This window comes from Dermacentor albipictus, chromosome 1 (assembly GCF_038994185.2).
Source record: "Dermacentor albipictus isolate Rhodes 1998 colony chromosome 1, USDA_Dalb.pri_finalv2, whole genome shotgun sequence".
NCBI lineage: Eukaryota > Metazoa > Arthropoda > Arachnida > Ixodida > Ixodidae > Dermacentor > Dermacentor albipictus.
Window position 1 is genome coordinate 74,174,755 of NC_091821.1, and position 16,731 is coordinate 74,191,485.

At 45.5% G+C, this 16,731-nt stretch overlaps 1 protein-coding gene across 2 annotated transcripts in view; it reads right to left on the reverse strand.

The window, feature by feature from the left end:
• The window catches only part of LOC135903960 (nose resistant to fluoxetine protein 6-like), a 110,214-nt gene that overhangs the window by 62,145 nt on the left and 31,338 nt on the right, over positions 1-16,731 (reverse strand). For both annotated transcript variants that reach the window (XM_065434473.1, XM_065434474.1), the window contains exons 4-9: positions 15,098-15,185; positions 13,935-14,026; positions 12,622-12,792; positions 10,851-10,944; positions 9,958-10,044; positions 8,355-8,520 (exon numbers count right to left, since the gene is read on the reverse strand). In XM_065434473.1, the coding sequence (XP_065290545.1) occupies positions 8,355-8,520; positions 9,958-10,044; positions 10,851-10,944; positions 12,622-12,792; positions 13,935-14,026; positions 15,098-15,185 (698 nt within the window). The remainder of the gene's footprint in view (positions 1-8,354; positions 8,521-9,957; positions 10,045-10,850; positions 10,945-12,621; positions 12,793-13,934; positions 14,027-15,097; positions 15,186-16,731) is intronic.

Below are 16,731 nucleotides of genomic sequence, written 5' to 3' on the forward strand. Positions count from 1 at the left end.
CCAAATTCTGGCACAAATAAATCGGCTGTTGAAGCAGTTAAGCTGAAACGCAAAAGTGCGAAATAAGGCGAGAATGTCGGCAAGTGTTAAAAAAAGGTCAAGTAGGTCCTGTGGCCGACGCCAGCGCTCGGCAGCTGTCAAACGACTGCACGTATTAGCGAGATACCTGGTCGTCAGTAATTACAGTATGATTCGGCTCTGAAATATTGGACGCGGACTCCATCACATTGAATACAGTGCATTCTACGGTGTCATTCTTGGACAGATGGTACCCATTCTCCAGCAATGAGGATGGGAACAAATTGTCCCACGGGCCGGCCGTCACCTTCCTCCTACTGCCAACATTCGTTTCCCTCCGTAGTTGCTTAGCTTTTATTGGGTTCGGCTGCTAATCACGAGGTCTCGGGATCGAATCCCATCCACGGCAGCCGTATTTCAATGGGTGTGAAATACGAAAACCCGCGTACTTAGGGTTAGGCGCACGTTAAAAATCCCAAGTGGTCTAAATTATTCCCGAATCCTCCACTACGGCGTGCCTCATAATGAAATCGTGGTTTTGGCAAGTAAAACCTCATAATACGTTATGTAACATTCGTTGAGGATGTCCTGGGCAGTCGCACAACTCTTGAATTTGAATACAATTAAGTGTCAGGAGTTGCGCGTGAGGTCCTTGAATATGTCATCATCATCATCAGCAGCAGCAGCATGATCATCATCAGCCTGGTTACGCCCACTGCAGGGCAAAGACCTCTCCCATACTTCTCCAACAACCCCGGTCACCTACTAATTGTGGCCATGTCATCCCTGCAAACTTCTTAATCTCATCCGCCCACCTAACTTTCTGCCTCCCCCTGCTACACTTCCCTTCCCTTGGAATCCAGTCTGTGTATAATAGCTGTGTCTTACCAGTACTCACCTACGGGGGCAGAAACTTGGAGGCTTACGAAAAGGATTCTACTTAAATTATGGACGAGGCAACGAGCTATTGAAAGAAGAATGATGGGTGTAACGTTAAGGGATAAGAAAAGAGCAGATTGGGTGAGGGAACAAACGCGAGTTAATGACATCTTAGTTGAAATCAAGAAAAAGAAATTGGCATGGGCAGGACATGTAATGAGGAGGGAAGATAACCGATGGTCATTAAGGGTTGAATATGTGGATAGCCTTTATGGCGTTCGATAGCTGCTAGTCTACATTGCGGCTATATAATAAAGGTGGAACGGCAACATGGTAGAAAATGTGGAGAACATACAAATTCCGCATATATTATTCCACAATAATTTTAAATAGCGTTCTTGCTTCACACACGTGGATAGCCGCCATAGGAGACTACTTTGGAAACTAACTGCAAGTACTGTATATGTCGTACCCAAGGGTGTACCTGGCCTGGTGGCCAGTAAATGTGACGTAATATTGCGAGCAGCTTCGGCCATAGCATGCTAACGGATGACGACACAGACTGAAGTGACTAGCGCAATAGTGGACAATAGAGAGACGCTACAAGGACAAGCGCCCAGTTGGAAGTTTGCGCTTATCCTTGTCGCCTCTTTAGTGTCCCGTGTCCACTCTTGCGCTAGTCACTTTAGCATGGAATACCAACTAGCCCCCTCTCACACCCTGCGACGACACAGGGACAGTTTGCTCAACTCTTGTTTCGTGACTTTTGTGTCAAGGTGAAAAACCGACATATCCATGTATATGTCCTGATACTTAAGCACATCTAGATTTGCAGCTGCGTCGATAGCCCATGAGTGCGCATTGCAAAGTCGCTAGTGAAATAATTGTGTGCACCTTAATGAATTCGATAAGGGAAAATCAAAATCCATCCACGACGGCGTCTCTAGTAGGCGCGGTGCGATGTTCGGACGTTAACAATGTATGCCGATTGAAGAAAGGCTGCCCCGAAGTGCTTCTGACGGTTAGGCTATCTTCTTTACTCCGTAGAATGAAAAAAAGAAAAAGAAAAGGAAAAGAGAAAAAAATAAGAACCGAATCAAAAGCCCAGAATCAACAATTGCTCGTCGCGAGTAAACGCTGGATGACGAGCAATTTCCAGGCGACGAGCGAATACGCTTGATCAAGAACACTGATAACGCTGGCGGGACAAGCATTGTGGCGAAGTTCAATGCACAGGGATAGCTTTTACTTTTTTATTTTTGTTTGGTTGACGTCATCACGCGTCACCGCGGGAAGTTTGAAAAGTTTAAGGTGAGTACGCCACGTGGTGGCATTCCCGCGAACTAAACCCTCGTGTCCAGAAAAGCTGGATACGGAAGTAGTTGGGAGACAAAGCCGCGCGCTTCATTTTTCACCAACATACGACCGCTATTTTTCAACCTCGCCTGTCCTCTCTGCGCTGAACCTAACATCACTTTCCGTACGTCGTGACGTGGAATCATTAAAAATTATGCGCAACATGATTAACATGCCCTATCATACGTCGAGCACAGCTTGCTTATCTTTCACCAAGCCTTCTTGCGCGCGTAACTTCCACGAGCGCAATCATATCTCTTTTTATGCCCGGAGAGATACTTTCAAGTACAGCTTTTCTCGCACTATAGGACTATGAAATTTTTGACCTGTTATGCTTTCGTTCATTACCGATAAGTGAATTCGAAAGTGCCCTTTCTGAGAATCAGTGTGTGTAACTGCATGTTTAAATTATGCATAGTTTAAGCTTGATGTGTAAGTATTTCATGGTACCGCTGCTTTTAGTATTGAAAAAAAAAAACGTTTTTCTAGTGATTTGACTGTTGTGCTAACATTTAGTACAACAGTCAGCCCCCGTTGCCGTATTCCAACACTTAATTTTTACTTCACGGACGGTATCCCCTTTATGCTATACCTCTGCAATGAGCCGGAATCCATCGACCATTTTTTATTATCGTATCGGCGGTTTTCTAGTCATCGAAAACAATGTCTATAAATTCCGCTTCCAAATCTAGGACTGCCTTTAATCCGTACTGTTATACTCTTCCTCGGAGCAACGGTATTAAGATACAGCCTCAGGAATGTTTGCATAGCCAATTTTAATTTCCTATGTGACACAAAAAGACTGCCTTATTAATATTTCGTAGTTTCTATAATTGACTCACTTCTTCAATTTAGAAAATTCAAGAAGTAAAAACAGATTCACAGCTAAAATATTATTATTATTCAAATTTAACTTACTCATGTTTAAGTGTATCCTTCACTTTACGAAATTCAGTAATAAGTTCTTGTTACTACTCCTATCAGAGCAAGGCTGACTATCGTATTAAAGAAAGCTTTATCTAATTCATTAACAGTTTATTTCTCGTCTTGGATTATTCATTCATTTCCTTATTTTGTGTTACTTATTGACTAATGTATTTCATTTTTCAATCATATTACCACCCTATTCGTGGCCTATCCCCTATAGTGGGTTTCTGCTATTAATTTAGGCTTCTTCCTCATCATCATCATTGAACGTCGTATTGGAAAGGACAAACTTCAGCATACTAGAAGTTACAGCTTGAGTGATATCGTGAACAAAAATTAGGAAGAAATCTCGGAAGCAATATTTTTTGTAACTTGTTTGGGCAGTAACTAGCGTATGCGGTGCGGTCCTGTACAAAAGGTTGGAAGCCAGAGACCGCATTTTTTATTCTTTTGTCTGGTTGCCCGGATGTTCTCGTTGTAGTGCCTAGATGACGGTTCTGGCTTTTGCCTAAAAATCACTTGAAGGTCGCCGACAACGGGAGCTAAAAACATTTCATGCTTAAGATTATGTACTTACGTGGCAAGCGACATAAAATGACTGCCGGAACACTGCAGTATCGCTAGGATATGTATATTCCAGTTCGTATAACTTATATTTTCTCACCATTTCTGTTTTTATTGCACAAGTGTCTTAACGCTTCCCTACATTTGCGATTGATTATTACTTTGTGTACTTCATCGTTTTCTAAAACTGCTTGTTTTATTTGCCTGAACACTTATGTGAACGAGTCGTACCAGATGTCCTGCTGCGCCCACTACATTGTTTGTCGATTCAAGCACGCCGAAGCTAAGTGCCTATCACAGTATGTGCATGCCTATGTTTGTATTGATGCGAAAGCATCAAATGGCCCATGGAGCGCAAAAAAAGCCGTCGTCCGTCGTCTGGACAAACGAAAAACGGCACCTAAATTCCTATTGGCTGCGACGCCATTTCACGAGCGCGCCTTGACGGAGCAGAGCGTGCGAACACCTACCGCTGCAATAGCGCGCCACCTGTTGCGTGAGGGGAGAATTAGGCACCATCGCGACGCCACGCCACCCTCGATCATGCTCCCGGAAGCCTGTGTTATCCGCGAGTTCCTTGTCCGCGTAAGCTCTCGCCTGCGTTCTAGCTGCGCCTCGGTATAAGGCCAAATCAAAATGCCCCAAGCCAACGCCTCCTAGATAGCAGGCCTGTGCGCTCTGCTTTATGACGTCATGTTACTTGGACGGAAATTTCCACGTCCAAGCACGGCGTGACCAAAGCGGTTGCGTCAAATTCACCGCGGTTTACCCGGGAGCGTCCCCATTAGGTTTTATGGCAGTCGGGCAAGGTAGCATGACGTCACGGATCGAAGCACACTGGCCTTTGCTATCGAGGAGGTGTTATCCAAGCGTCTCAACGCGCTCGCTCGATCGCAAAGAGTAGATAGCGCGAAGGACCGCTCAGCGGAATTCAATTGGACAGTTATGCTTTCGCATTCACAACTCACAAGAATTGCTTAGATGTCCTCGTTTTTTTTTTTGGCTCATATTTTCCAAAAGATGAATAAATAAATTACGGTGTTTTACGTGTCAAAACCACGATCTGATTATGAGGCACGCCGTAGTGGGGGACTCCGGTAATTTGGCCACCTGGGGTTTCTTTAACGTGCATGCACTTAAATCTAAGTATCCACGAGTGTTTTCGCATTTCGCATCCATCCAAATGCGGCCGCCGTAGCCGACTCATATTTTCATACCATTTCTGCATATTAATTAGACAATCAAATTCTGGGGAAAAGCCAACGACAGAAGTTGCCAAAATTTCCAAGATTTTCAAATCAATCAATCAATCAATCAATCAATCAATCAATCAATCAATCAATCAATCAATCAATCAATCAATCAATCAATCAATCAATCAATCAATCAATCAATCAATCAATCAATTCCGCACTATCTGTGCGCGAAAGCGACTGGCGCGTTTTTATTACGCTTGCGCGAACTACGCTGCTGTTGGGCTTCGCTCGATTAGTCGTGAATGTGTATTGACTCTATGGGACTCGAACAATTTTGAGATCTCAGGACTGTTTCCGGTGTTGCCTGACTTACAAATAAGTCTTCCAGCTGCATTATCATGACGCGAACAGATTGTACTGTGCCGTCTGTATCTTGGAGGCGCATTACAAGCCGATGTTTATTTCTAGTTGTAACGGTGACAGCTCTGCCTGTGACAGGCGCGGCTGTGACGACCCTATCCCTGAACTTTGTATTTGTGACAATGCTTTAGTGGGGTGAACCAAATGTTGTGCAACGTGCTTGACAGACCAGAGTGTCGTTCACTATCATAACACTAGGTTTTTTAATCAGCACTTACAGAGGGGACTACGGGGAAAAGGTTATCAATGCGCTGCTTCAGTTCCGAGAGACTGCGGGCCCATATATAATAGGCTTTTTTTATCAAGGCGGCGTGTTCTACATTGGATTATGCCATGCGTTTCAGGTTATTTTCGCTTCTCTACCCTTTAACCTATTGTCCCACGAAGAGCAGCTGACTGGATCGCTAGTTGGCCTCTCTTCTTTCTATACCTCCTTTTTATTCTAGAAGGACACTGTGACTATCATGAATCGATTGCTGTTCGCTATAATAAGGCATGTCCAAAGTCGAAGCTAATTCTCGTTCGCGGATCTCAGCATCAAGATTCTTGATAAATGTCACACGCGCAGTTAATGACCTTCGCACATACCGACAGGCAGATGGAAGGAGGGGACGATATTGAATGGATAGCTTTGAATTTTTGCAGAGGAAGGAATTCAAAGTTATTTTTTTTTTGATGGTGTAATTCGAAAATGCGGCGCCTCGACTTCACGAAGGAACAGTGGACGCTATGCTGAATCTGTTTTGTCTGAGATGCCTAGATATGCGTGCATACACGTGGTTTTGGCCTATATGTCTGTTCTGACCCATGTCTGCATTCTATTATGTGTATATCCACGTTTATTAAGAAATCAATGTTCAGCATAGTGTTCAACAACGCTCGACAGGCGCTAAGACCGTCCCACACAAATTTTTCAACTCTTCACCCATTCAACAGTTTCACCAGTCACGCTCAAAAATTTGTTCTTTTCCGTGACAGTTGTGACAGCCAAGTAGTTTTTCCTCTGCGTTTACATGAGCACAGGAGTGCTCAACGCCGTCTTACCGCGTCCGGTACACCCATCGACTTTTCTAATGCTATAAAAATGAAGCAAATATATTTCCAATAAATATTTTAACGCTGTAATACACCCCAGAAAACTGCAGCTGATGTCGCATCGCACAAAATGGACGTACAGCGAAACGCCTTTACAACGAACGCCTATACAACGAATATACCTGTATAACGAAGCATTCAGAATTCCTATGCTTTATGTGTATTGCGAAAACATCTACAGCGAAAACCACTACAACGAATTCGGCTGTACGACGAAGGAATTAAGGCGCCGGCAACGGCTGATTTGTTGCTGTACAACGAACGCACCTAGCGGCGCCACCACTGCCATCCGCAGTGGCCACTGAGCTGCATGCGGTCAGCGCTGGCGCGGATGGCTTATGAATACTTCGCGGTTCACGACGGTGACCTGGTCGGAACTAGCTACTTATGACGACGCCAGCGCCATCAAGGAAAAGAAGGATGTGAAGGGGTAACAAGGCAGCAGATATTAAGAGCCAACAAACGAAAAAAAAAATTACGAGGTAGGCAGTAGTGACATTCGACATTGTGCAGCTGTGCCTTTTCTTCGTTGCTCAAGAAGGCTTCGTCAAGAAGTATGTCGTGAGCCTCGACAATATAACGTCGGCTCTACTTGCACTTTTCGTCTAACAAAGTGTGCGGATGGAATTATCGGCTTCTTTCGGTAAATATATTGAATTCACATTTACTAAAAGTTTTTCTTCTGGGGAACATGCTTCGCCTGCTCTATTTCGGATGGTACGGTGCGCGACGTTTACAACGAAGTGATTGAAATGCCTCGGTTATTCATAACTAATTGGCCCGATTTCAAGAAACTCTGGGCTGTTTACTTCTACTTAAAAAAATCTTCCTTTCTCGTATTCCAATTCATTGCGCACCAGTGTTGCCAACCAATTTTTAAAGAAAAGAAGGCTACGCAGTGGCTTAGATGACCTTACGTTACCTTACATTGCCCTACGTGGCCATCTCCTTGACACTACGTTTGACCTTACGTTTGACCCTACGTTTGACACTACGTGACACGCATGTCATTATATTCATGTCATGACCGATCGTTTATGTTTGTTATACACTCTTGTCATACTATGCCAATTTTGGTACATACCAAGTTAACGAAACGACCATGAGAGCAGCAAGACGTAGGCGGCTAGATGGATACTGCCAAAGTGGCAAATGTTCGCCAAGCAATGCTTCGCATTTAAAAGCGCTTTTGTTGCAGCTTACATTTTCTTATTTCGCACGATAGTTAACAAATTCGAGTGTCATTCGCACTTACCTAGCTCAGTGCCTGAACAGTAGCGCCGTCAGTTCAAGGAGGGCTAAATTGCCACAGCTAATACAGTAAATAATATAGTAATATTAGTATGTGGACGCAGAATTCATCCTCCCGGCTGAGAGAAGGGTTTCTTTCGCGGACATTGCTCGTTGACTTTGCTTACGCGGCTCTATGTCTTGTTCGTTTAATTTGACACGAATTCAAGAAGTTGTCGTTTTGTCCCAATTTTGCTCCGCATTAGATTTAAACGTTAATGCAAATTTAACACATGCAATCAACGCAAGTATCCAGAGTCGTCTAAAAAGAGCAGACGAAATATCCTCGCAGGCAATGTGCGCAGTCTGAATTGCAAAATGCAGTCCGCATTTGTGCCTGCGACGATCGACCGCAGTCGCATCTCGTATCCTGGGCATAATTCCAAGATGGCCATCCGTGTCCTCTGGAAATGCAACTTTTTCATGAAGGCCTCTGTGTCACGCAAGCATTTGCCGTCGGGGGCACAAACGCTCAAGCTTAGCTACGTCGTTCTGAGTGGACCAAGAAAAGTGCGCTACATGACTACCACAAACTGAACATCGTGTTGGAATTAGCAGCTTATATGCCGGTCGCGCACGCTGTTTAGCACATAGGTGGGCGCTACTCACAGAGTCGAGGCTGTACTCCCAGTTGTTGACAAGGGCCGGTATCTTCCACCAGCGGGCCTCGCAGTTCCCGCGCAGCAAGGCGTAGTTGTCACGCCAGATGGGTCCCGACGACACCAGGCCCAGAAGCGAGAACACCAGCAGCAGGCAGAAGCACGGTATGATGACCCTGTCTCGCCCCCGGATGCATGAAGGACGAAGGCGGACAGAGTCCGACCAGAGAGCGAACGGCGTCATTTTAAGCACAACCGTTATGCATGTCGCCGTGCCTTTGCGCAGTAGCAGCGGGACCGGGACAACTCACTCACTCACTCACTCACTCACTCACTCACTCACTCACTCACTCACTCACTCACTCACTCACTCACTCACTCACTCACTCACTCACTCACTCACTCACTCACTCACTCACTCACTCACTCACTCACTCACTCACTCACTCACTCACTCACTCACTCACTCACTCACTCACTCACTCACTCACTCACTCACTCACTCACTCACTCACTCACTCACTCACTCACTCACTCACTCACTCACTCACTCACTCACTCACTCACTCACTCACTCACTCACTCACTCACTCACTCACTCACTCACTCACTCACTCACTCACTCACTCACTCACTCACTCACTCACTCACTCACTCACTCACTCACTCACTCACTCACTCACTCACTCACTCACTCACTCACTCACTCACTCACTCACTCACTCACTCACTCACTCACTCACTCACTCACTCACTCACTCACTCACTCACTCACTCACTCACTCACTCACTCACTCACTCACTCACTCACTCACTCACTCACTCACTCACTCACTCACTCACTCACTCACTCACTCACTCACTCACTCACTCACTCACTCACTCACTCACTCACTCACTCACTCACTCACTCACTCACTCACTCACTCACTCACTCACTCACTCACTCACTCACTCACTCACTCACTCACTCACTCACTCACTCACTCACTCACTCACTCACTCACTCACTCACTCACTCACTCACTCACTCACTCTTTCTTTCTCTGCAGCCTCGTATTCACATCTGGCATCACCAGCATTGCATCATGAAATCAGCGTGTGATTGGCCTGGTTATTGCCAATCGCAAATACATTTGCTTTCATTACCATTAGTACTAACTCGTTTTCTGCAACCCTTCTGTTTTAAACATCGCAGATAAATCGGCCCAGTGGCGTAAAGCCACCGTATGGACCACCTACGCGCTATGGAGCTTGAACGGCCCCTATTTTGGCGCTTAAGGTTTCTTGATGTCGATATATCTCATCTCTATTAAAGTATATAAAAAAAACAGTTACGTCACAGTGGGGGCGGCTTTTCACTGAACAAATACCTAAATTTAAAGATGGGTTACCTTCCTGCTCTGCAATATTAAGTCGGTTGCCTGGCTGACAGAAGTTTCCTTGTAAAAGTATACTACGTCGTCTCGCCCTTCAGCCGAGCGAAACTCAGGCTATTGACGTTCATTGAAGCGAAGACGTCGGACATAAGTCACGGTGGTTGCGCTGTGCGCATTTGTTCCGCAGCCCCACCTTGGCAGACGCGTAACAAGGTGGCTGCTTTGCCGACTCACCGCACGTATCTCCTGATCAACAGTATCGGCAGCCACTTGCTAAGGTTTCGGCGCTGCTTGAAAACGCTGTAGCCAAACAGGAATCCACTGAAACAGAGACCATTTGTCAGAACAGCTGCTAACGGATGAACGTCGAACTATGCCTGCCTGAGAAGTACGAGTAAAGTTGCTTATTGAGACCCAAGATTTTCTTCCAAGCGCACGATTTTTCAAGAAATCTCGATCAATAAAAGGCGTACCTGTTGTGATGTTACCAAAGAGTTTAAAACTATTTTTTAAATCTTGCTCAGAGGAAAAGCAATAATATGATCCAAGTGTGTAGCATTTTTTCTTTGTAGCTTTGCGGCCAAATTATGAGCGTTGAGTACTGCGCAAGGTAGCAGTATGTGGCCGACAGTTGCTATCAGCATTGATTCAAATGCGAACGACTTGAAATGAGCTATAATGTGTGTCTACGTATCCCATATTCAAAGTTTCTTTGTGTGTGTGTGGGGGAGGGGGGTCACTTGTTACGATGGACTCGCGCAAGGCTGGACTGCACAACGTTTAAAAAGTGGCTGCGTCGCAATTGCACATCACGCGTAAAATGTTTTGCCATCACTGTTTTCCTGTTCGTGCATCAATCTATGCTGATGGCAAATGACCCGGCTTGATGTTCACGTTTACACGCAAGACAGCTGATTTTTAATTCTGAGCCGTAATTAGACTCACTTGGATGACAGCTAATTACACGTTATTTCCAGTGGTGATGATCACAGAACATTTTTGCTTCCCATGTGTCTAACGTTACGAACAAGTGTTAACTGTTTCCTCATCTGTTGTCATATATTTGCTTAGAGAGAGAGAGAAAAAAAAAACATTTGGTTTGCTGTCGTGATTTCAATGGCACATACCTTAGACAGAAGAAGGTGTCGGCAGCTGGGTAAGCGTTGGCGATGAACATGAATGGCGTGTGCTTGACGAAATCAAACATATTGAAGATTCTTCCTGCAAGAGGTCGCAAAGACCCATGGGTAAACTACGCGAGATCGAAATTTAACGATGCTCACACTGTGAAAGTTTAAGCTAATTCAATTAGTCAGAAGCAAAACTATCAATGCATAAATTTATACACTTCAATGGTTCATTATTTAGGTCACTCCAGTGTCGAAAAAAAATATACGTCTTCAATACAGCCGCCAGCGGCGTTGCTCCGTCAATGAAGTGATATCAAGTCGGTACACTGGGTGTCCCACGTAACTTGAGCCAAACATTAAAAATATGCAAATACTACGTAGCTGCACAGAACCAAGGTAATGTTGTTTGCCTCGCTTGGAGATACTCAAATTATTATTTTTTTTCCATTCCACCTAACTAGATATTTAGTCTCAATTAATTAATCAACTTCTCAGATATTATAATTAGATGAAAAGTGTCAATGAGAAAATTGTAGAGCAACATGAAAAACTCCCGATACCGCTTTCTGTATCGCAATGCACGCTACATAACAGTTTTTCCGATCGCGAAAGGAGCCCGTGAATACACTCAAAGTGCCTCGAGCGGCTAGTCGCGCGGCAATTTTGCGTGTATTTGCGGGATTCTTTCACGCTTGCAAAAACAGTATTATGTAGCACGTATTGAGCAACAGAAAACTGTATCGGTAGTTTTTCATCTTACTCTACAATTTTCTCATTGACACTTTTCATCTAAATATAATATTTGAGAAGTTGATTAATTAATTGAGACTAAATATCTAGTTAGGTGGAATGGAAAAAAAATAACAATTTGAGTATATCCAAGCGAGGCAAACAACATTATCTTGGTTCTGTCTGGCTACGTGCAATTTGCATATATTTATTGTTTGGCTCAAGTGACGTGGGACACCCTGTATGTAATCGCCCATGACAGCACTGTGACCTTGCACAATCTGGGAGTACGCTAACGTGTGTTGCTTCCAAGCGCTGCATAAAATTTAAAGGGCTTTCTATTGTTATCCAACTACGTGTACACAACTGAAAATGTCTTGAATGCAAATGAAATGACCCAATCGTCCGACATTATTTTCTAAATTGCACAGCACTGTTCGACGGCTTTTCGCCTATTTCGTATCGGTGTTACGCGGAAAGCCTTTGTTCTGTAAAGTTTAATATTGACGGACTTAGAGAGAGAGAGCAAGGACAGGAAAGGCAGGGAGGTCAACCAGACGAGCACCCGGTTTCCTACCCTACACTGGGTGTGGGGCAAAGGGGAATAGAGAGAGGAAGAAGGGAGAGAGTAAGCACTGAGTGCTTAATATGTATGTTTGAAACTTGAGCAGGAGTGCGCCAACCGATACGGTTCATCTCAAGCCCTGCGCGGCGTTTCGTACTCTTTGAGCTGTGCGCTTACACGAAGGTTCTACTGTTGTAGAATCATCGGACGTATTCTCGCCTCTTGTACGTGTAGTAATATAAATAGTAAATAAATAGTATAAATATGCATAGCATAAACATAGATAGTATAAATAGTCAAGCATAAATAGTATGCGTGATCGCATACGTAATAAGAAGGTCAGAGGCCGGCGTTCCCAAATAAATCGGCTCACGCCCCGTGCACGCTCGCTGAAAGCACCGAAAAGCGCGAACAGCGCGCTTGCAAACACAAGTGTCGCGTAGCGGAAGACACGTGCGCATTCGCAATGCTCACTGCGGTTGGGGATGGGCGTCAGCGCGTAGCAGTAGCCCAGGATGATCCACAGCATGGTGAGGAAGCGCACGCCGTGTAGCGCTCGCAGCCGCGACCCGTCGTCGGAGACGTCGAACAACCGCAGTGTGTTGCTGTACGCGGACCAGGACGTAAGCGCCCCCAGTACCGCATCTGTGCGCAAGGCAGACACAAGCTGTAATCATCGCTCCCGGGTGCCCTTATTTCGTTTCGGCACTTGCGAAGTCGAGAGAGAGAGTGCAGAATCGAAGGTTCTAGCGGAAATCATTAAAGGAAGGGGGTACGAGATTCAGCAGAATCATAACAGTTACGTCATGGTCGGCAACACTGGAATTTAGGCGAAGGCATCAACTTGCACTATGCAACAATCAATAGGCCAACTAAGTTCACCTGTCGTTTAGCGGTGAATGAGGACAACGTATACGAAGTAACCACCAGGATCAAGACAGAGTGACATAATTAGAAGGACGTTCCGGGTGTTGTTAACGACGGAAAGATCCCAGCCATCTCTAAAGGCTACGTTGCCAATACAGAAGCCCGCTCGGTGTATGTAACCAAAATAAACCTAATCAAAAAAACTTTAAAGATTCAAGTTGCTTTAAAAAAATTTTTTTTTAGAGTCTAAGAGTCTATACACTCTAAAAAACGTTTACACCCTTGGGGTGTATATTTGCCACACAACAATAACCGCCATCTGTCTTGCCCGCATTTCCTTTCTTGAAAACGCTGCGCTCGTTACTTTCCCGTCGAGAATGCCCGCTGATAACGCGCATGCCGTTCGTGGCTTGGAAGTGCCGGGCTCGCAGCGTTAAAGAAAGGAAATGCGGGCAAGACAGATGATGATTATCGTTATTTTGTGTGGCAAACGTTTTTAGAGCGAGGAAGAAAATAGTTGTGTTAGATGAAATTATTTGCGACCTTCCATGAAGCAAACGCCCCGTAAATTTTTCACAGCTTGCACTCGTGACTGACATGAATATGAACTGTTGTAATTGTAATATGAACTGTTGAATATGAACTGAATATGAATATGAACTGTTGAACTGTTGTAACACGCCAGTGTAACGTTTCCGTGTGGTGCAAATTCCCGCGACTGAGGAAAGTGAGGTGCCACAACGCACATTTTACACTGGCGGAACTGTGCTGGAGCAACATTGGTTCGGTCAACGAGATGATTGAACACGGAAAGCGCATTGAGTGGTGCAAGTTTAGCACTGATGGCGATGTTAAGTGAACGAAGGAAAGACACAAAGCTTGAAGTGACTAGTAAAAGACAATGAAATCAGCATACGCACGGGGCTTGCGGTCCTTGTCTTGACGGCTCCTGAGGAAGACGTCCACCAGGGTCCCCAGGCCCACCATGCTCAGCACCACGCACAAGCAGATCCTGTAAGTGTCAAGGACGCGCATTCCCACGGCCGTTGTGTATGTACAAGTTTCAATTTCGTGCGTTACGCCCTAGAAATTTACCCTGCTCTCGGAGTATAAATACCTGAGAGCATTTACATTTTGCTGAGTACCACGAGGAGCTCAGTTATAGAGTGATGCACGTGCAGATACGCATGCGTGAATGAGCTGAGCAGTGCTGGTCGTTTATGCTCAGCAGCGCTACAGTTTGCTCAGGATGAACTGCCTGAAGCCAAATGCCTCTGCGAACATCCTTAGTTGTTCATCCTATCTCACCTGTGCAATTTTTACACTTCGGCATTGTTATGAACGGAATTGCACAATGGCATCTGCTGACGCCTTCAAGGGTGCACATTTCTTTACTTGTTCATCCAGCTCACGCAGCACTCATGCACGCACGCGTACACTCGGAAAATGGTACCGATGCAGCATATATTGCCGGTAATGCGGAACTGTTGTATCACTGCTACTCCCACGAAAGTACCAATGCTATCACTGCCAGTTAGGCACGTCCCCAATCGGGCTTCTAGCTCTCATGGAGGCGGCTCTTGTGGCTAATAGGGCAAGTGTTCTGGTGTGCGGCCAATCTTGTTGCGCAGCTTAGCGAGTGCTGCGATGTTTCTGGCGCAGCGTAGACAGAGCAACATGCGTGGCACGCAGGCTAGCTGCAGCGAAGCGAAATGAGCAAAGCCGTCTCGAAGCAGTGTTCTGCAATAGACGGCGCCAGTGCGCCTTAGACTAATGCGCTAACGCTAGCGCTACTTCCTTCTTCGGTTTCATTTCAATTCACAGATAAACGTTTTGTTCACCAAAATATTTGTGATTGTGGCCCACAGGCGATTGCGTTTGCGATCTTTTCGAAGTAACATTGAATCGAATGATAATCACATTCAATAAACCGCGCTTACACATTAACACGCAGTGGAATGACTGGTGTCACATAAGAACCACCAACTCCACCTATATATGGTATGCTGAACAGCCAGTTTCACAAGTGACCTTCGCCTAGGTGACGAATATATGGCGGCGCGTTCGCCGCGCGTTTGCTTACAGTGCCACTTGCTGGAGGTTGTCTAGTTGGATGTCCCTCTGCACGTCGCAAAGAGGCACTGATGCGTTCACGCCGTAGTTCTTGAAAGCTGCATCGCAGAAGAAAAGGCAGAGGTTAACGGGAGGTACTGAGAGACTGCAAAAGCAATCTTTAGCTTGGCTTCTGCGCTATTCGGTGCTGTGCTCTGTGACTTCGAGGGCAGCGTTTGCGAATGTCGGGTTGGGCACAGAGTGGAAACGGGATGAAGCGCTAGCGAAACAACCATGCAAACCGATTGAAGCGGCTCTCAAAGTCCTGATAACGCTAAAGCCCCCCATGAAAAATGAAAACCGTGCTGCGTTTTTCGCCTATATCGAGGATGGGTTCGTTCAAATCGTTCAACATCTTGATCATCTTTTTCATACGATGAGTAGAAGAAACTATGTCAGATACTTGAAGCGATCAAGAATGGTTGAACAACGGACGTCGCTGTAGCCGAGGTTTCGACTAGTGGACTTGTCTACTTGTCCACTTCTTGAAATGTTGGCTCCAGAGTGATATCCCTTGTTCAACTACTGCTGATCGCTTCAAGTCTCCATGTTACTGTGACAGCTCTGTCTTGCTTGTATTTCACATACTTGTATGAGTGAGTCGCCCGCTAACGCGGCTTGCATTTCTTGTTTATGAGAAAAACAGAAATGTGGTTTATTGACGCCGACTAAATTCACAGCTTTCGCCGCATGGATCTTCTGGTTATTTGTGTAACATTCATCAGTATAGGGAAGTAAGATTGAAGTAATACTCTTCGTAGTTTGGTGTGCTATTGGCAGTTTTGTGGTGTTTGGTGTTCACGCTGTACAACAGAACAGTGAGTTACATAATGACGTTTACTGGCAATTTGAACTGCTACTACTGTGGCTGTCTTGGAGGCCCAACAATCCTACACAACTATGCTGTTAAGTTAGTAAAACAAAGCCAGGAAAAAGGAGATATAAAAAAGTAACGTTCCTCCTAAGATTAGGTAAATTGGTTTTATTGTTTACGTGCTGTAAGTTTACTGTGGGATAAAACTGGATCTCAGTCAGCTTTATTTGTCAGAAATAGACTTCACGAATTGTTCATCATCTACGCCATATTTCCCAGAAACAAACAATTCAAACTGTGTGAGGGAGTTCTTGCAGCCTGCTGAATAATAAGACAGGGCTGTCTGGAAAACCCCGGCAGAATACGTTTCCCGCCCTGGCAGTACGGTACACATCGCCGCCTCACTAACTGTGCAGCTCGTGCGACCCGAAAGATGCACACGTGCTTCAAGGACGACGTAGAGGCATCGCAAGCGATCGACCGAAGCCGGCGAAATTATCAACGCAGCGCCGTCATTATTAAGAGAACCGGCAGCGACTGGGATTTGGTGAGGGAGAGCACCCTTCAATCGCCGCAACGTTTCCGCCGCCAGACGAGGACCTCCGCTCAGTCAGTGTGCGGAAAAATTGGATTCACAAGGCGACCGCGCGGATTCAAGGCCACGCATTGCTCCATGCGGGAACATCGGCGCTTCCGGCGACCGCGCAGCGAGAAATGAAGCATGTGTGCGCGACGACTTCGCGGAAGGCGTTCTCGTCACAACCACCAGAGAGGTTTCGTCCCCCCTCCCC